Raw genomic sequence first — 21464 nt, forward strand, 5'->3', positions numbered from 1 at the left:
ATATTAGAATTTTTAAAATGATCTGGTGTGGCCATATTGTTGATTGCAACTATTCTATTATACTCAGCTTATGGTTTCTGCAAAACTTCTTTATTTTAACTTAATTTGTAAAAACAAAGCCTGCAAACGTAATACTATTACAACTGAAGAAACAAAAAGTGATCTCTACTATTAGTACAGTACTCCAAGGCAACCAGCAAGAAAAACAGGTCAAGACCACATTGTGGAAATTATTTTATCTATTTTGGTAAAACTTGGCAAGTCCATGGGTTTCGCCTTGTGAGGAAACACAGAACAAAACAGAGACCTCTATATTTTGGGATTTTTAAAATTTTTAATCAGCAGCCATTAGCTATTTAACTAAATCAAAAATCAAATAAAATCCTAAGATTGCGATTTTAAACAACAGGTGGGGAGAAGGCGGGGAGGGTACATCTGAAAAGAATAGGAATGCGGCCACGGTATTTAACATGTCCCAAAGGTGGTTTTTAAGGAGGCAACTGGACTTTAGTTTTTCTTTGAAGACCTTTTGCTTCTCATCCAAATGTCTGAAGAAGCTTATTGGATGAGAAGCGAACCGTCTTCAAAGAAAAAACTATAAAGTCCAATTGCCTCTTGGGGGGGGGGGGAGTACCTTTGGGACAACCATGACCCGGATAACTGGGAATTTCCATAGATATTTTACATGCTTTGTTTTTGGAGGTGTCGAGAACGCTGACAATTTGGATCACTCATGAACGAACAGCCTATTTTGCCCCTTAAGGGTCGGAAGCGACGGGAGTATTTTCAAGCAGAAAAGAGTAAGTAGGAAGTTGGGATTTTCTGAAATACCATCGCAAGGGCAACGCGGTGGCCGCGTGGGGCGGTTATTGCAGAAGAAAGCTAGCTAACCAGTTAATTTACAGGCGCATCGCGAGGGCCGCGTGAGGCGGTTATTGCAGAAGAAAACCGGGCAACCAGTTAATTTGCAGGCCACGCGCAACATCCTACGTTTACACAAAAAACAGCGCATGCGCAGATCTCCCCCGGTACTCGCTAGAAAGGCCGGGCGAAGCTTTGATTTTTTTCACTAAAAAAACGGAGGGATGTGGGCTTTGCTGGCCTTGATTGGGTGGTGGCAAATGCAGTGGGTTGAACCGTGGGAAGATGAAGGTAAAAACAGCCTGAAAGTGTAACTCGGGTTCTGTGGATGTCTGTACAAGGAGCAACCTGCTGGGTCTGTGTCCCTTTCCCAAAAGGAAGCCTTGCTGGAGAGAGTAAAATCTACCTCTAAGAAAACATAATTAATATTTGAAGGATTAAAGTCAGGTATAGACTAGAATCTCAGTAACACCCTCCCTCCATCCCCCAAAAGATCTATAAATGTTTACAGGGTAATAGTCAATACAAATTTACTTTGGGGAAAATAGATAATCAAAAATACCTTTACAGTACCTTCAAAATGTAAATTAATTAAAATAATAGGGGCTTATTTTTGTGAGTAGATTATTGATCAATGATGTCTCACCTGGTCGCTTTTGACTCCTGTGATTCCTAGTTATGTGTCCACATAAATTTAATCAGCAGCTTTTAAATGCTTTTAAACAAGTAAGAAAAAATACAATAGGAAAAATGACAGAATAAAGTACAGTATATACATCATTATAACAAACATTAACTGCTACAATTCTATTTATATATTTACTTAATGTAAATTGCATCCAGGTGTGTATACAGTATTTTAATTTCTAATCCATTTATGTAACCCAACTACCATTTAAAGCACTTTTTATACATAATTTGTTTAATGTATTTACATTATAATGAATGTAAACGCAAAGCTTTGTATTTTGCTTCTTTTTTGGTTATTATTTTTAAAGAATAAATAAGTTTTTCTCTATGATGATCTACCTACCTAACCTGGTCTTTCAATTCTGCTAAAAGTGCACTCATCATCACTGAAACTGAGTAGAAGTAGATTTCTACTATGAAAAATCACACATTTTTTAAAGAATACCCCACATATATTTGAAGATCGATATATTGTATGGACTGTAGTGACCAGTTTTCAGCAACAATGGTAAAAGATAGGAGAAAAAGAATTGAGCAGCCCTAAGGCAGTTTTAGAGAGCAGATTACCCTCCACTTTTGTCCAGGTACTATAAATGGTCTCCTATACCTCTCCTATAACTGCTTCTAACATTTTAAAATGCTACAATGTATTGTGATGATATTCACCTGTGCATATTTGAAAATCTCAGGAGAAATTCTGACTTAAGTACATCAGTACAATCTCTGTATGAATCCAGGGTTCTGATTTCTGCAGATTTCTGTGCCATAGTGTTAATGAGGAAGATAGTATTTATCTAAGCATTTTTAAACACTTTTCCTGACAAAATCAAAGGAACAAGATGAACAGTTATGTATAGAAAAGGAATATAGGCATCTTGTCTCTGCATATTCCTCACACAATACCTGGATCCAGCATAAAGTGAACAATGGGAACTCCATGGTCACTATTTTCAATCTTGCAATTTTCATCAGTATAAATCAAGATACCTCTGGTATTAAATATTATGATGTGTTCAAGGAGCCTCATTATACTTATTCCCCACTGAGGTACATATTAAAAAAATCATGACTAAATTAAATTGCATTAAATTGGGTTTTAGATGCAATTTTACTTATCATTTGAATTTCTAGGGCCAGCTATCCCATCATTGTTTCTGGCTAGCATGAAAAAAACAATGATCCAATATACAGTATACATAATATACTGTATTATGTTTAAAAACGGAACAAAAATATGGTTATACTGTGGATATTTATCTTGTCCTAGATCAGAATATTTGGAAAAAAGCATGTCTTCAAGCTTGCATGAAGAAAAGTTCAACAATGTTTAAAACTCTGCATTAATGATGTTCCAGTGGGCAGTTGCTGTAATAGAGAGGCCCCATGAGATGGTATTTTGTGAAAGGTGCCAGTCAGGCCATGCCAACTGTTGAGAGCTTACAAATTAGGCAGAGACAATAGAATTAAAAAAAGCAACTAGGATTTACGGTATGTCATTTAATGTAAGCTTAGTCACAGATAACTACCACATTGCATTACACAGGAAACCTAGTGATAATGAATGTAACTCATGCAGCAACTGTGTTAAATTATCATTCAAATAATCCTCAGCATATATGACTGAATAGAGCCTACCTGAATAGAGTCTACGGAGAGGGGCGGCATACAAATATAATAAATAAATAAATAAATAAATAAATAATATGTCATAATAGTCATAAAACTATTTTACAGTCGTAATAATTATAAAACAGACTATTTTATACTGTTAAAACAGACAACTCAATTTTTACAATTTTTGGTGACAGTAATTAAACAAATACCACAGTTGTTAAGTGAACCAATGGTTTGCTATGGGCACTGTTTTGCTGAAAAGTGGAAGTGCTGATTATCAGCAGAACCATTACATAAAATGTGTTCACATGCCCACGGGACGCCAAACGTCTAGAGTTCAGTCACATTACCATGGAGGGGATCCAACTGTTGAAACTTCAATCCAGATTGTAAGCCTTGCTAAGAGACCAGTTGTAAGTAGAGGACTCTACTGAAATGCGCTTACTGCTGCATTCTACGTTGCCTGTAGCTTTCAAAAGGTCTTCAAGGGCAACCCCATGTGCAATTTATTGCAATACTGTAATCCACATACAAGGTGGTCAGGGCATGGAAAATTTTGCTCAGTCTAGGAAAGGGCACAATTGTGATATAAACTGAAACGTGACACAATAATTCCATTACTGTTGTTTACAAGTAGGAAGCTATCTCCTATCTATTGAGTCAGTGTGGACTCCTGGCAATGTCTTTATTAGTTCCTGCAGTTTTCTTGACAGGATTAGAGAAATGGTTTATCCTTCCTTGCTTCCTGGGTCTAAGAGTGAATGAAGGATCCATGGCCTCTCAGCTGGCTTTGTGTCTAAGGTGTGACTAGAAATTTTGGTCTCCCAGTTTCTAGCTTGATGCTTTAAGTACTACTCAAACTGGATATCTTTAAAACCATTTAGGAACAAGAAAACCAAGGTCTCATTGAATTTTAAAGAATGCTAGTTTTCTTCCATTTCTGGAATATTTTTGCCAAAATGGTATGTAAGTTCAGAGGCAAACAACAACTCGAAGAGTTAAAACAGTATTTTTAATTAATTTTCTTCTTGTCTGAAATGTTAACTAAAAATCTGGTTAGAGGAGTTAAACATTTGATATTTCTGCGGAATAAAGATTGTAGAAATGCAAGAGATCCGTTTAGCTAGAATATTATAATTATACAAGTTTCTGTATCTTTATTTTCTGACATAAAGCCAGATTTAGATTGACTTGTCCAGATGCCATATACTGGCACTATTGGAATGGGACTTGTTATTGTCTGGAAGAAAACGAGGAGGGGACTTGGACTGAAGCATTGAAGTTTTGCAAGAGATATACATCTACAGAGTTAGTGACACTTACCAGTGTTCAGGAAAAAGTAAGTTGAAAAAATATTGTTTGTGTGCCACTCTGTAATGTTTTATTTATTTATTTTAATTTTTTTATTAAATTTGTTTACCACTCATCTCAATTTTGGCATGAGATTTAGAATAACATATATGTCTGGCTTTGTCAGAGCAGCCTGGGTGGTTTCATCTTTTACTAATATGCTGATCTTCCTAGTACTTTTTTCAGTCGAGTGCCGAAAGCACGTGCACCCTCGCTATCATGAACATGAACGTGTCCACATCCATAAGCAATGCCTGAGGAGGACGAAAGTGTTCTCCCAGCTCTTGCAGAAGGCCTCTGGGGGCTCAAAATGGCCCGTTTCCTGACTTCCAGTGGGCCTGGTAGGTCCATTTTTTGCCTTCAAAGGTTTCCTCTGCCTCCCCTGGAGGCCCTCTGGAAACTGAAAATGCCCTCCCAGAGCCTCCGTATGAGCCAAAAATCAGCTGGCCAGTGCACACATGTGTACTGGAGCTGAGCTAGGTTAACAGTTAGCGTGCCGACAGATATGGCTCCACATGCCACCTGTGGCACATGTGCATAGGTTTTATTTGTTTTATTTTATTTATTTATTTTATTTATTAATAGAGTTGAAAGGGACCGTTAGGTCATCGAGTCCAACCCCCTGCCTGAGCAGGAAACCCTACAGCACCCCAGCCAAATGGAAGTCCAATCTCCTCTTGAAGGTGTCCAGAGGTTCACTATCACTGTCCTAATATTTTCCTTTCCCTACCAGTTCTCGGCTTTTGCTAGACATTGTTGTCCTTGAATTCAATTGTGGTGTATCCATCTGATGCATCTGATCCTCAGGGTACTCAGGCAAATGGGCTGGCTAGATGTATCATGCTTGAATTCCTGGGTAGTCATAAGGGAAAGAAAGCAGAGCATGGTGCAATGAAGGAGAGAAAACAATGAAGGTGCAATGAAGGAGAGAAAACAATGAAGGGTGATTGCTTATACCATTCTTGAATTCAAGAATGGCATGAGAATGTAACAACTGTAGTGAATCTACTGAGTTCTCACATTCTGATGTTGCCAGTACCTCCGTTTCCATACCTCAGCCCAAATGCACAAGGCGTTATTTCTGATAGCCTTTCTGATAACCCTTTCGTTTCTGTTCCTAATACATTTCTATCCAGAACTTAAGAAGTATTTTTGTCCAAATATAGACTACATCAAAGTAGCTGTTTTGATTTAGACCAAAGAGAATAGAATTGGAATAGGGCAGAGCAGAACAGAACAGAACAGAACAGAACAGAACAGAACAACAGTTGGAAGGGACCTTGGAGGTCTTCTAGATCAACCCCCTGCTTGGGCAAGAAACCTTACACCACTTCAGGCAAATTGTGATCCAACATCTTTTTAAAAACTCCCAGTGTTGGAGCATTCACAACTTCTGGAGGCAAGCTGTCCCAATGATTAATTGTTCTAATCTAAGGAAATTTCTCCTTAGTTCTAAGTTGCTTCTCTCCTTGATTAGTTTCCAACCATTGCTTCTTATTCTATCCTCAGGTGCTTTGGAGAATAGTTTGAATCCCTCTTCTTTGTGGCAACCCCTGAGATATTGAAACATGACTATCATGTCTCCCCTAGTCCTTCTTTTCATATCTAGATCCTACAACGTTTTTCATATGTTTTAGCCTCCAGTTCCCTAAAACAAAGATGATTATCTTTGTTGCTCTTCTCTGTACTATTTCCAGAGTCTTAGCATCCACTTTACATTGTGGCAACCAAAACTGTATGCAGTATTCTAAGTGTGGCTTTACTGAGGCATTATAAAGTGATAGTAACACTTCATGTGATCTTGATATCCCTCGGTTAATGCAGCCTAGAACTGTGTTGGCTTTTTTGGCAGCTTACTACTTTTGAGCAAGGTACAACATATACTGTACCTGTGCATTTTGTTTTTCTTGCCTAAATGTAGAATCTTACTTTTTCATTAATTAATTTCATTTTGTTAGATAGAGCCCAATGTTCAAGACTGTCAAGATTCTTCTGTATCTTGAGCCTTTCTTCTGAAGTGTTGTCTATCCCTTCCAGTTTGATGTCATCTGCAAATTTGATGAGTTCCCCATCTATCCCCTAGTCCAAATCATTGATGAAGATGTTGAAGAGTACTGGGCCTAAAACAGAGCCTTGGGGTACTCCACTGTATACTTTCCTCCAAATAGATGCAATTCCATTGAGCTCTGCTTTTCTCTGCTCCATTAATTTTGTCACTTTGTCAAAGAATGCAATAAGATTAGTCTGGCATGATCTGTTTTTGACAAATCCATGTTGGCTTTTGGTTATTACTTGGTTTGTTCTAGGTGTTCGTTGATTAGTTGCTTGATTATCTTTTCAAGAATCTTCCCTGGTATTAAGGTCAGACTGATAGTCATGTAGTTTCCTGAATGTATTTTTTTCCCTTTTTTGAAAATGGGAACTATATCAGCTCTTTTCCAGCCCTCTGGCAGTACCCCTGTGCTCCAAAATCTTTGAAAGATATACAGTAGTTCAATGAGATCTTGTTTGCTAGTTCTTTCAGAACCTTGGGGTATAATCCATCTGGTCTTGGTGATTTGAACTTGTCTAGGGTAGAGAGGTGTTCACTTACCATTTTCTTCCCTATTTTAACTTGTCTTCCTAGTCTGTTATTTGTGATGCTGTTTTTGATAGGTTGGGTTGTTTTTTTCCCTTTATGTAGAGACGGATACAAAAAACAAGTTAACTAGCTCTGCTTTCTCCCTGTTTCTTGTCACCTTTTTGCCTCTTTTTTCCTGCACTGGACCAATTGTTTCCTTGACTTTTTCCCCCTTGCTTTTAATATGTTGGAAGAATCATTTTTTTGTTCTTTGTTTTTGTGGCAAGGCTTTGTTTGTTAGTTAGTTAGTTAGTTTGTTTATTTGTTTGTTTGTTTGTTTGTTTGATTTTTATGCCGCCGTTCTCCTTAGACTCAGGACGGCTTACAACATGTTACCAATAGCACTTTTTAAACAGCCAGCCTATTGTCCCCATAATCCGGGTCCTCATTTTACCCACCTCGGAAGGATGGAAGGCTGAGTCAACCTTGAGCCGGTGATGAGATTTGAACCGCTGACCTACAGATCTACAGTCAGCTTCAGTGGCTTGCAGTATAGCTGCTGCACCACCCCGCAGCATCCCTGTTGATTGTGAGTTTTAGCTTTCATCACTTCTTCTTTACAGGTTGAGGCTATTTGCTGATATTCTGCCTTAGTTATTTCCACCTCTTTCCACTTTTTATATTTGTCCTTATTGTTTTTCAATTTGTCAGAGAGTTCTTTATGCAGCCATGCTGGTTTCTTTTGAGAGCTATTATTTTTCTTCTTTATTGGTATTGTGGGCTTTTATAATCTCATTTTTCAAAATCTCCCAAGCCTTGATTCAATTGATTCAGCTGTTCAGTTAGCAATCTCAAATATATCCAGATTATATGTAAGTACAAATTAATATGCAAGCTCCCTATTAATGTTCCAAACCACCCAGAGTTACCTTGTTGTAATATGAGTGGTCAGTACACTTAATAAAATAAAGTAAACAAATAAGTAAAAGAAAGACAGATGTATGATGTAAAAGAAGTAGTAGTTAGATGTGATATTTCAAATACAAATTTATTAAAAATGTATTGATTTTGTAGAACTGGATTTTAAATTTACCTTTGGACAACTTTTGGATTGGATTGAATAATTTGGAAGAAACTCAAAGCTTTTCGTGGTCAGAAGGCTCACGGGCAAATGCAAGTTCTTGGTAAAGATTAACTGAAAAGCAGTCTTATTTGATTTTACTGAAACATTTCATTTGATGTGAATATAACATCTTTTATGTATTCTAGTCTTTTGATCATTGTTTATCTTGATATTACTGAAACAAGAAAGAGCAAACTAAAATATGCAGAAATACCTTAGCTGTTTGTATTGGCAAGCAATTTCAAAATATTTTTAATTATTTATTAAAAATAATCACATAATGAAGATTTCCTTATTGAGAGCATTTTGTTTGTTTCTGAGTTACATGGCTTTGTAAGAGCCAAAATAAATTAGGCTGCCCAAATGGCTGGATTTTTGAATCAGGGTTTCAGGTGTCTTAAAGAAAAAAGGCTGCATTCTCTGTGTGACTAATTTCCAAGGGAGAACAATTTGGTTTCTCTTTTGTTTAATTTCTGTTTAATTGGAAAGGTTTCAACTATCAAATCCAGTTCAGCCAAATACTTGTGTGAAAGTTTCCAATCACAGCTTGGTTGCTGTCAATTGTGATACGAAAGCCCATTGGATCTGTCAACGATCTTCAGGTAAGTTTTCATCTTCTTCTTTAGGATGTTAAATTGTTGTGGGAAAAGAATAGTTTTGAACTTTAGTTCTGTTAAATTTGATCTGGTGAACTAATAGTATAACTGGAGATGACTAGAATCTGGAAATAAAGCAGAATAAATAATAAAAATGACAGTATGCAGATTGTGCAATAAGAAATGTGATGGCCAAGTATGGCCTTTTCAGGTGTGTGCCTTGGTGTGCATATTTTCCAATCAGACAAAATGAGACTGGAAGATCATTTTATTACAGTTTATCAGAATATTCAGATAAAAGGGATTTTTCATTCAAAGAGGGAACCCCGATGTTTAGCTTATGGTATATCCCCTTTTATAGTTGACATAACAAAGAAATCTGAAAGAGGAAAGTTGATTGGACAGGATAATAGCATACGTATTTATTAAAATGAGGTCTGAAAAGGAATACATTGTAAGGAGAAAGGTTGTTTAGGGTTCTCACAAGAGATAAGCCAGATCCCAATTTGTACTAACGAATGTTTCTTATCAGGAGTTAGTCCCTAATTTGTTTATCGGTTTAGGAATGTTAAAAGCTAATAAATCTTGAACATTACTTTAGAAGAAAGAATATAAATCAGATCAATATTCAAAATAACTAGTTAAAAAATTACAAAAGCCATGTTATTTTCCCCTCATAACTCCCCCTTTGATGCTAAAGGGCAAGTAAAAGATGTCCTTTCAGCATCACCAAAAAGAAGAAAGTTTTGACCAACAGGATCAGGGACCAAATGAGCAAAAGAGTCTATTCGGGAGGGGAAAGGAATAGAAGCCCAGTAGAAACCAGCGCATAAAAACCACATTTCACTGAGCAGGTACCCTAAGGAAAAGGAAAGAAAGCAAAATCTATCAATATATCAATCACAATAACTATCAATATATCAATATATCACTCACAATAACAAACACACAAAAAAATGGTGCCAATTATGTAAAGACATAATTAGTCAGGAAAGAGTAAATGTCTTTTAAAAAACTAAGAAAAAATAGGCATCAACACATACTACAATGAAAAACATAGCCTAAGTAAAAAGATATAAAAAACCTCTAACTCTTGCATAACAATGGGGATCACAATCAGAAGTAGTTAATGCAAATACACCTTGTACGTGTGCTGTTAAAAGCTAGGGCCATGTGAGGCCAAATAACAATTAGAGATACAGGAAGACTCCAGTAGATAGTATTTTAATGGTATTGGCACTAACACAGGCATACATTACAAGCAATGCAGAAATAAGGAGGACAGTGCCAGTTGAAGAGGCTCAGACCAGGCAAATACCATGTATAAGATAACACAGTATGAACTGCAGACCCAAATATCCACCTGTGGCATGCATGCCACAGGTGACACACGGAGCCACATCGGAGGGTACGCAAGACATTGCCCTCTGTCAGCTCCAGTGCACATGCATGTGCTGGTCAGCTAATTTTTGGCCTTGGACATTTTGCCCTCCGGACACTTCAGTGAAGCTTCCCTGAAGCCCTGGAGTACAAAAAAACGCCCAACAGGCAAACCAGAAGTGCATTTTCCAAACTTCTAGTTTGTCCTTTGGATTGTTTCCCCCCACTTTGGGGCGTCAGAAAACTTCCCTGAACCCTCCAGAGTGCAAAAAACAACACAGCGGGCAAAACGGAAGTCCATTTTCCAAACTTCCAGTTTACCCGTTTTTTCATCAACCCAGGCTTCGGTGAGGCCTGTGTGCGTGCGCGGGGATGGAGAGATTGTGTGGATGTGCAGGGGTAGCACAATGTGTGTGTAGGGGGGGAGTGCATGACAGTGAGGGAAGGGATGTGGGCACGTGCAAACATGTTAGCACAACCATCCACCCCCTTTTGGCACGTGAACCAAAAAGGGTTCGCCATCACTGCTCTAAGATGTAGTTAGCCTATAAATATAGTTCAAATACATGGAACATGAACAAGAAATACACATAATAAATGAAAGTATACAAATAATTACATACATACAAACCAATACCTCACTGAGCACATTGTTATATGTTGCGTGTATGTTCTATATTATAAAATCAATAAAAATATTTTTTTTTAAAATACATACAAACCAATATCCAAACATTTGCCATGCCATTGTTCTGTTAAGCCAGTGCTTCTGTATTATTTTCTCTCCCCCCCCCCCCCCCCGAAGAAGTATACCTTTCGCTTCCTTTGACTCTCTGCCGGGACAATTGTTTGCAATATTTGGCACGTTTTCACTAAAAAAACTCAAGCAGCTTATTAGCGTCATTGGGGTATAATGTGTTTAAGTGACATCTTAATTGATTTGGCTTCATGCTGTCTGCTGCCAACATTTTTAGGCATAGTGAACATACCGGTCTTATCTCCCACCATTGTCACAGTGAAGCCAAGCGCTACATATTCTTCATCATATTTCCTCTTCTTAGCTTTCATTTGTCTCATTTTCTCCATCTCTCTCCTCCTTTCTTTTCATTCCTGTTAAATATTTTTCCAGGGTGTCTCTTAAGGCTTTGTTATGTGTACTTCATATCTCCTGCTCTGTGCTGTGTGCTATTGTTCGGTGCCAAAAAACCCTATTCCCTAAGGCAAAAAAAGCATGTTCCCTGGGGTCATGTGCTCCCCTATCATTGCTCTGCACCCCCTCCCCACAGGGAGACCCTCCCCACTATTTGAGAAACACTGTGTTAAGCTAGTATAGTATCATTCCTAGGACAAAGGCAATCAGTCACATGGCAGTCCAGCAATGCCAGTCTTGTAAGTGAAATGGCAATCAGTTTGTGCAGCATCTGTAGTGATCATCAGGAAAAGTGTAACCAAGTTTGTTGTGTAGTTTTCGGTAGTGTGGAGAACTCTTCCCAAAGTGGCTGTAGTTTCTCTGCCCAAGATCCTATTAGAATCTACAGAATCAAAAGCAAACCACTAATCATTAGTTCCAGGAAGCCAGGGTTCTATTAGCCCTCACCACATATCTAGTAATATTTCCACTCAGGTTCCATATTTATGTCATTGAGCATTTATTGTTTTGTCTCTATAGCTCTCAGTTACGTCCACCAACAGGTTCTTCCTTCCACACTTGGGATATGCAATCCTTCTCCACTGGGTGTTCACTTGTATAGACTCGGTGAGATGCACAGCTTCCCTTGCTTGAATGTCCTGTGGTCAGACAAGAGACAAATCAGCTGTAAAACAACTTTTAAAAAGTCATGAATTCCATAACTGTTTTGGGCTGTTCACAGCCTTGGAATCTTGAATCTTGGAAATCAGATTTATATGCTGTTTGGCATTTCATCTGTATTCATGTATTTCCTAATTCTGTTCCCCCACTTTGTATTTCATTATTAAGGTGGGTCTAATAAATCCACTTTGAATAATAGTCTATTAATTTTGAGATTGCTCCTGTAACAAAATTGTTTTATTATTGATTTTTCAAGGGCTATTAGACAACAAAATGCTGAGTATTTACATATATCTTATTCCAAAAGAATTGAAGTTGAAGCCATGGGAGTCAAGACAAATAGCAATCTATTTATAACTCCACAACGTTTTTTTTACATAGTGAAATGATCTTTCGATATATCTCCTTCTTACCCCCAACATGCCATTGTTCCGAACCCTGCACACTTTTAGAATGGTGGTCAAAATCTGACTCTTGACTCAAGATGCTGCTTGATAATATAATTTTAGAAAGACGTGCCTTATCTACTCTGTTTCTGGGTCAATACGTATTCCCTCTGGAAAGTTTTAATTTTTTAGTATGGAAAAAAGAAATTTCCCATTTACTTTGCCCTAGCATTAATATTTTATTTGGTTCTTATGCTAGAATAATTTGAGGTAAAAAAAATAAGACTTTGTTTTAACTGTTGCAATTGAACCTAGTATCTTTAAATATCTCTTATTTCAGACTTTAATACCTTGTTTCTTCCTCATTACAGTAAAGTTATTATTAAACAATTTATTGTAATAGTAATTCTTAGATAGTTGGAAGGATTTGAACTCTACCAATATGTTTTAAATATTAAATTACTGTTTGTAGCCTCAGAAAAATACAAAAAATCCTATTAATTTTGACTTTTAAAATTCTTGATAGTATATTTTACTATATTTATCATGATGTTATGCTTCATTTAATTTCAATTCCTTTGAACTGGAACCCTCATTCAAACTATATTCTTGAAGGTTTTTCTTCTCTATAATATGACCAGATTGCTGTCTTCAAAAAAAAGAAAAGAAAAGAAACTTTATCTTTGCCCTGATTTATCACTTCAACCCTTGAGGTTTTTGCATTCACACCCAAGCATTTAAATATTTTATTATTGTATTCCTTGCTATACGCAACCAAGCCAAACATAAGAATAAATATTTTATGGGAATGGCCCACATTCTTAATTTGAAAGATAAGAAATCAAAATACCCAATTTCAGTATTTTCTGCATTTTCTATAATTCTTCTAATTGTTAAACTATTCTTTTTTATTCTGTACATCAACCAGAATTACTCTGATTTAATGTCATTTTAACTCTTCCAAAATCCAGTTCATTTCGCCTATAAGTTGTAATGTCATGTCTTTTGATAACAGTCTGGGTTACCTCTGAAACACGAGAAGACAATTCTTTTCGTTGTTATTAATTTTGTTAAGGATACCTGTCTAGTCCTGTAAAACCATATTAATGTATCTCATTCTGATTTTAGTTCTTATTTGACTTGCTTAATTAGATTTTTAGCTCTGTTAGAACATCTTCCTCCACAATTTCTTTTTCATTACTAGACAAGGATGACACTTAAGTCATGATTGGTTCATCCGCTAAACCTTAATTGCTCTGCCTTATTACTAAGGTTTATAAATTCAATACATACTTAGATGAACCTAGAACACATTCTGGTAAATATAGTGAACTGGCAGTACACCTTGGGCTATCTGCAAATTCAGATGATGCCTTAATTTAATATATTGCCATTTTAACATTTCATTTTAAGTTTCTCCTGTAATACTGGTAGCTTAATTAGCTTAATATCTTTATTTAGAATAATTAAATTATTTTAAATTAACGTGATTAGTAACTCATGTCTTCCCCATTCTTCCAAATTGTCAAGCTGTAATTATCCCACAATACACTGTAATTTTATTGTGTAAACACAGCTGAAAATATACTAAAGATTCAACATTTTTCAAAGACTAGTAGCCTTTAATTCAGGAAATAAATACAACAATGTATCATTTCATTCTTTCTAATTTAACTGATAATGCAAGTTAAATTAAAAGTAGACTATTTACCTTTTATTTTTGACTGATTTATTCTCCTGGGAAAAACTTAGTGTTCCATATTTTAAATTTCTGAAGAAGAATATTACACCTCTAAGCTGCATACTTGTCATGCAATGTAATAAAAATCGAATAAAATAAATAGAATTTCATTTATAATTGCTTTTTATTTATTGAGAATTAAACTTGGTGCAAATGTGAAGACTTTGAGAAAAATATTTTTTGTTTGTATTAATAAATGGTTTCTTTTTTCTATTGTAGTTGCTGAGCGATATCAAGAACATAAAGGAAAGGTGCTTTTATCACCAAAAGGCTCTATGCCTCAAGTCCACACAGATTTGATTTCTGCAAAAATAGCATGCTTGGAGCTTAGAGAGCAGTGTACAGGAATAACAACCTGGAATAATGCCTATGCACTTGCCAGAGGAACAGTATTGCTAAAAAGCAAGGAAAAACAGTCTGTAGCATATGTCAAATCAGGTGTGCTAAATAATCCAGATATTTCCTAAGCCTGTTTACAGTCATGTATCAAATTAAAAAGCATAAAACAATAGCAGCTGCCCTAAATCATTTGGGGTTAATAGAAGTTAGACTGAATATTTTAAAATTCAATGTTAGTGTTATATAAATTCTAAGGGAAAGCAGAGGAAGATTTTCTGCTGAAATGCATACAAATGATAAACTAAAATGTGTCCTTTTAGTAAATAGTAGTAAAAATCTGTTTGGATAATATGCACTGTTTATTCTATTTTAAAGATCTTAAGTTTTATGACTTTTAATGTATAAAAAGGAAATAATTTGGTAGCGATAGAGAAAACAAGTATTCTATTTGCTTCCTGTGGAGCAGATATCTGAAGGATAAATAGAAGTTGGTACCTAATTCTTAGCCTGTTTACATTTGAGTTGATAATGAGAAGATTATTGGCTTCATGTATTAAATGTGGGCTTTTAAACTTAGTACATTCTAGAATATGTGAACTAAATAGTTTTTCTTAAGTACTTATACCTCTGAGTTTTTAATGCAATTTTCCAATTAAAATGTTTATATTATGAATTGTACATAAACGTGGATGGTATGAAATGGTATGAAAATATAGCATGTATGGTGACTCGACAGAAATACATGTAATCCTTCCCTAGTTCAGCTGATAAAAGGGAGTAGAACCTGTGGCTTAGAGGAAAAATCACTGCCTAGCAAGGCATAAGCAGCCCAGGTTCGAATCCTAGAAGTATGGCTTGGCTGACAAAAGCTAAAAAGCTTGAAATAGATCTATACCAGTCTTCCTTTATTTCTTTATCAGTTCTTTGCAAGTTTGGAAAATACAGATACAGTGGTACCTCAAGATACGAACCCCTCGTCTTACGAACAACTCGTGATACGAACCCAGGGTTCAGAAAAATTTTGCCTCTTCTTACGAACTTTTTTCGAGTTACAAACCGGCGTTCGGAGACTGCTGGGAAACCGCGCGGCTGTTTTAAAAGGTGACAGCCGGGCGGCGGGGCTTCCCAGCAGCCTCCCGAATGCCGGTTCGTAACTCGAAAAAAGTTCGTAAGAAGAGGCAAAATTTTTCTGAACTCCGGGTTTGGTTCGGGAGGTTGCTGGGAAGCCCCCCAGCCCGGCTGTCACCTTTTAAAACAGCCGCGCGGCTTCCCAGCTGCCTCCGAACGCTGAACGCAGCAGTTCGGGTTCAGCGTTCGGCTTCGGGAGACAGCTGGGAAGCCGCGCGGCTGTTTTAAAGGTGACAGCCGGGCTGGGGGGCTTCCCAGCACCCCCCCGAACCCCGAACTTTTGCCGAACTTCCGGGTTCGGGGTTCGGGAGGTTGCTGGGAAGCCCCCCAGGCCGGCTGTCACCTTTTAAAACAGCCGCGCGGCTTCCCAGCTGTCGCCGAACGGCGAACGCGGAAGTTCGGGTTTGGCGTTCGGCTTCGGGAAGCTGCTGGGAAGCCGCGCGGCTGTTTTAAAAGGTGACAGCCGGCCTAGGGGGCTTCCCAGCAACCTCCCGAACCCCGAACTTTTGCCGAACTTCCGGGTTCGGGGTTCAGGAGGTTGCTGGGAAGCCCCCCAGCCCAGCTGTCACCTTTTAAAATAGCCGCGCGGCTTCCCAGCAGTCGCCGAACGCCGTTTTTTTGCGGGGGGGTTTTTTGGTTGCACGGAATAATTGACTTTACATTGTTTCCTATGGGAAACAATGTTTCGTCTTACGAACCTTTCGTCTTACGAACCTCCCCCTGGAACCAATTAGGTTCATAAGACAAGGTATGACTGTACAGTGGTACCTCTACCTAAGAACGCCTCTACTTACGAACTTTTCAAGATAAGAACCGGGTGTTCAAGATTTTTTTGCCTCTTCTCAAAGAACCATTTTCCACTTACACACCTGAGCCTCCAAAACTGTTACCGGAAAAGGCGGGGAGAAGCCTCTGTGGGGCCTCTCTAGGAATCTCCTGGGAGAAAACAGGGTTCCCACCCTCCCTGTGGTTTGCCCAGTCGCACACATTATTTGCTTTTACATTGATTCCTATGGGAAAAATTGCTTCTTCGTACAAACTTTTCTACCGAGGAACCTGGTCATGGAACGAATTAACTTAGTAAGTAGAGGTACCACTGTATATATATGTATGTATATATTTTTGTGTGTGTGTATATATATGTATGTATATATGTATACTATATATACATGTAGGTCTTAGCGTATTTGGGTCTTTTCCCGTGTAAGATTGATAGAATCTGGTGACATTTCGACGAAGTCCCACTCGTCATCTGCAGGCTGGTGCTTTCTGCTTTCTGCTAGGGTGAACAAAGCATGTTTACAGCTGCCTTCCCTCTATAAATACTGGTGGGGTGGGGTGGAGTGCTGGTTCATCAGCTGGTTGGCTGTGTTGTAACATCCTGATTGGTTGATGGGATAACACCTTGAGTAGTTGATGCAGTTGTTTACATATTAGTTGATGTTTGCAGATTATTTTGAAACTATTTTGAAATTACTTCACAGAAAAATAATAAAATGCATGAATGGCTATAGATCATTCCACTTATTCTAATTCTTCTGTAGTTATTTTTACTAAACGAAGCCCACTAGTCTCCCATCAGATAGACCCAGTGCCATCAAGGCTAGTAGCCATTTATTCCTATCATAAAGATATTGAATGTTGCTGGATAGAAGTTATTACGGTGGTAGTGAATATTCATCCTCTTATTACAATTGTTATTTTCACAGATTGTTCCTTGGGTTATTTCGGAATAAACTGTTCCTCTGTTTGCAATAGATGCCCTGGTGATGAATTGTGTAATCCCTATACAGGAGATTGTGATATTTTCCATTCTTGCAGATCTCAAGATTCCCCTGCTGTTTGTGAACAAGGTACCTTAATAAGGCTTTGAAACATAAAAGTGAAAGATTGAACATGGAAGATGGGAAGCAGAAAGGAGATTTTTTGTATTAAAAATTATATTATTTACTTAATTAATTTGGATGTCACTGAACAGTAGATTAGTGTTATTATCCCCATATTATGGGTTGCTGTCAGCCCTAGCAGGTAGACTAACACATGAAATCTATTCCAGGTTTAAAACATTTTTTTATTGAAATTGGTTATAATAACAACCAGTATAATTATGCTATACTTCCCCCTTCATATAATCCAGTGAATCAAAGAAGCATCTGCCGGAGCTTCTTGCAAATATTGTCTTGGAAAGTTATCTGACTGAAATAATATTTCAACTCCCTTTGCTTACATAACTGTTCTTGCATATTTCTGTCAAGGTCATCTTCCTCAATCTTTATGGTTTCTGAATTGATTTTAAATGTAGTCACTTATTTGTGCATCTACATTGTTGCATATGGACCCATTCAATTAAAATTTTCCTTATTCTTCACTTATTCTTCACTCTATAATATTTTTCTATTAAAAAGCAAAAACAGACTGGTATTTTCTACAACAATTTTAGGAAGTGCTTTTGGTGGAATGTTTCATTTTGCATGCTTGCAATAAATACTGTATTTTCCGGCGTATAAGACGACTTTTTAACCCCTGAAAATCTTTTCCAAAGTGGGGGGTCGTCTTATACGCCGGATACTGATTCCACGATATAGAAAATTCGCCGGATACTGATCACACAGGCTGTAGAATGTGTGATCAGTATCCCATTACTACCGGTACCTCACTGCAGATTCCGTGATTCGGTTCCGTGAAGGGCCGTGCTCTCTCACTGCCAAGAAACCCCCCCACCCAGTGAAATGGTGTGCTCCCCGGCTGCCGATAAGCTCCGCCCCTTTCATGTATCTGGCCCTCCTATTGGTTTCTTCCCCTCTGCCTTACAGACCTCAGCACACGCTCCGGCTGCCGATAAGCTCCGCCCCTTTCATGTATCTGGCCCTCCTATTGGTTCCTTCCCCTCTGCCTTACAGACCTCAGCACACGCTCCGGCTGCCGATAAGCTCCGCCCCTTTCATGTATCTGGCCCTCCTATTGGTTCCTTCCCCTCTGCCTTACAGACCTCAGCGCACGCTCCGGCTGCCGATAAACCCCGTCCCTTTGATGTGTCTGACTCTCCTATTATACCGTGTTTCCCCGATAGTAAGACCCCCCCGATTGTAAGACATATGGGGGGTTTCAGGGGGGTCGGCTTATATAAGCCATACCCCGAAAGTAAGACATATGTCTTACTTTCGGGGAAACACGGTATAAACGGTATTGCGGGGGGGCGATGACATTGCTTCCAAGCTCCCCGCGCGCCCCTCGCCTTCGCTCGCCGCGGCGCCACCGCCTCTTCCCCTGCCGAGGCTCAGCTGCAAGCGGCCAGCGAGGCCGATCGGCTCCGAGGCGAGCGGCCGGATCTGCGCCCTACTTCGCCCGCCTCCTTTCCGCTCGCCTCAGAGCCGAGCGGCCTCGCTGGCCGCTTGCAGCTGAGCCTCGGCAGGGGAAGAGGCGGTGGCGCCGCGGCGAGCGAAGGCAAGGGGCGCGCAGGGAGCTGCCGGAAAGGAGGCTGGTGAAGGAGGGCGCAGCTCCGGCCGCTTGCCTCGGAGCCGATCGGCCTCGCTGGCCGCTTCCCCTGCCAAGGCTCAGCTGCAAGCGGCCAGCGAGGCCGAGCGGCTCCAAGGCGAGCGGCCGGAGCTGCGCCCTCCTTCACCAGCCTCCTTTCCGGCAGCTCCCTGCGCGCCCCTCGCCTTCGCTCGCCGCGGCGCCACCGCCTCTTCCCCTGCCGAGGCTCAGCTGCAAGCGGCCAGCGAGGCCGCTCGGCTCCGAGGCGAGCGCCCGGAGCTGCGCCCTCCTTCGCCCGCCTCCTTTCCGCTCGCCTCGGAGCCGCTTGCAGCTGAGCCTCGGCAGGGGAAGAGGCGGTGGCGCCGCGGCGAGCGAAGGCGAGGGGCGCGCAGGGAACTGCCGGAAAGGAGGCGGGCGAAGGAGGGCACAGCGGCGGCCGCTCACCCTTTTTGACTGCCCATCCACCCCTTGACCTGCCTTTAGCCAGCCAGCCGAGCATCCGTGTCGCCGCGGAGTTGGCCTCCCCTGCCGAGAAACATTGCCGGGAGCGGCGAGGGGATGCTCCCCGCAACCCGCCGAACGTCGAGGTCGGCGCCTGCCTCCTTTCCGGCAGCTCCCCGCGCCCGAAGACGAGCCGGCCCCGGTGCCCGGGACAATGTAAGACATACCCCCAAAGTAAGACACAGTGGGGCTTTTGGGGGTAAAAAGATAGTAAGACACTGCCTTACTATCGGGGAAACACGGTAGTAATTGCTTCCCTGCCTCCCACATGTGCACCACTTCATTGAGTGACATCTGGAAGCCAGAGGGGAATGTACCAATAGGAGGGCCAGGCACATGAAAGGGGTGGGGTTTATATACAAGCAGGATTTGGATACAACAAATCACCAACAAGGTACCATACATCACTTGCTGTGATTGGATGGTTGTTATATACTGGGTACCATATACAGTACATCACAGCATCAGTATATATACCTGTTCATACAGTATAACACCAGTACATACTGTATAATACAGTATACAAATGTCCAAAAGTCAAAACCCCACCATGGCTACACCAGCAAGAAGAAAGAAATATGAAGCCAGTTTCAAACTTAAAGTTGTAAACTTTGCCATGGAACATAATAACTGTGCTGCTGCAAGACAATATGGAGTAACAGAAAAAATGGTTCGGGACTGGAAAGCAAATGAAAAAGCAATAAAGAATATGCCAAGGGGTAAGTGTGCATTAAGAAGAGGCACCCCACACTGGTCAGAACTCGAAAAACATGTAGCAGACATGGTAAATAAGCATCGCCAAAACGGTTATGTGGTGACACGAAACCAAATACGTCTGTTTGCACTTCAGTGGGCCAAATCTAACCCAGATCACAGCAACAGATTTAAGGCCACTATATCATGGTGCACTAGATTCATGGGAAGGCATAATTTGGCATTGAGGCAAAAGACAAAAGTTGCCCAAAAATTACCTGCAGATCTTGATGGCAAACTAAATAACTTCCATGGATATGTAATAAAGCAGCGCACTAAACATGGCTATGCATTAAGTAGTATTGGAAATATGGATGAAACTCCAATGAATTTTGATATGATTGGAAATAAAACTGTCCATCAAAAAGGTGAAAAAACAATTCTAATTAAAACAACAGGACATGAGAAGTCCAGTTTTACAGTGGTGCTAGCATGCACAGCTGATGGTGCCAAACTGAAACCAATGATTATTTTTAAAAGAAAAACAATGCCGAAACTCAAGTTCCCTGCTGGTTGCTTTGTACATGTGAATGAAAAAGGCTGGATGGATGAAGAAGGGGTAAAACTATGGTTTGATAATATATGGAGTAGGCGACCAGGTGGACTTATTAAAAAACGTAGTCTACTATTGTGGGATATGTTCAGGGCTCATTTAACCCCCAACACCAAGCAAAGGCTTACAAGACTAAACACAGATACAGCAGTCATTCCTGCAGGTCTGACATCGTTGGTACAGCCACTGGATGTGTGCCTAAACAAGCCATTTAAGGATCGCATTCGAGAACAGTGGAATGAATGGATGGTTAGTGGCGAAAAGTCATTCACAAAAGGAGGAAACATGCGGGCTCCACAGCTGGATGTTTTGTGCCAGTTTGTCATAAAAGCCTGGAATGATATTGATGCAGAAACAGTAATCAGGTCTTTCAAGAAGTGTGGCATATCCAATTCATTAGATGGCATGGAGGATGACTACTTGTGGCAAGATGAAGAGGAAGCCGAAGCTGAGACCACACCATCTGATACGGAATTCAATCCATATGATGACTGCCTTACAGATGTACCACAAGATGTCATTGATGTACTTATGATATCAGATGACGAACAGGAGGATTTTGAAGGCTTCTAAAGGGAAACAGTCACAGCAGAAAAACTTAGCTT

At 39.7% G+C, this 21464-nt stretch overlaps 1 protein-coding gene across 1 annotated transcript in view; it reads left to right on the forward strand.

Moving 5' to 3' along the window:
• The first annotated feature begins 620 nt into the window (after positions 1–620).
• Positions 621–21464, forward strand: part of LOC139159426 (uncharacterized) — a 51569-nt gene continuing 30725 nt past the window's right edge. Inside the window, exons 1-6 of the mRNA XM_070736742.1 lie at positions 621–800; positions 4341–4504; positions 8150–8259; positions 8688–8800; positions 14331–14549; positions 17288–17431. Of these exons, the coding sequence (XP_070592843.1) occupies positions 734–800; positions 4341–4504; positions 8150–8259; positions 8688–8800; positions 14331–14549; positions 17288–17431 (817 nt within the window). The 5' untranslated portion in view covers positions 621–733. The remainder of the gene's footprint in view (positions 801–4340; positions 4505–8149; positions 8260–8687; positions 8801–14330; positions 14550–17287; positions 17432–21464) is intronic.

The sequence above is a fragment of the Erythrolamprus reginae genome, chromosome 2 (assembly GCF_031021105.1).
Source record: "Erythrolamprus reginae isolate rEryReg1 chromosome 2, rEryReg1.hap1, whole genome shotgun sequence".
NCBI lineage: Eukaryota > Metazoa > Chordata > Lepidosauria > Squamata > Dipsadidae > Erythrolamprus > Erythrolamprus reginae.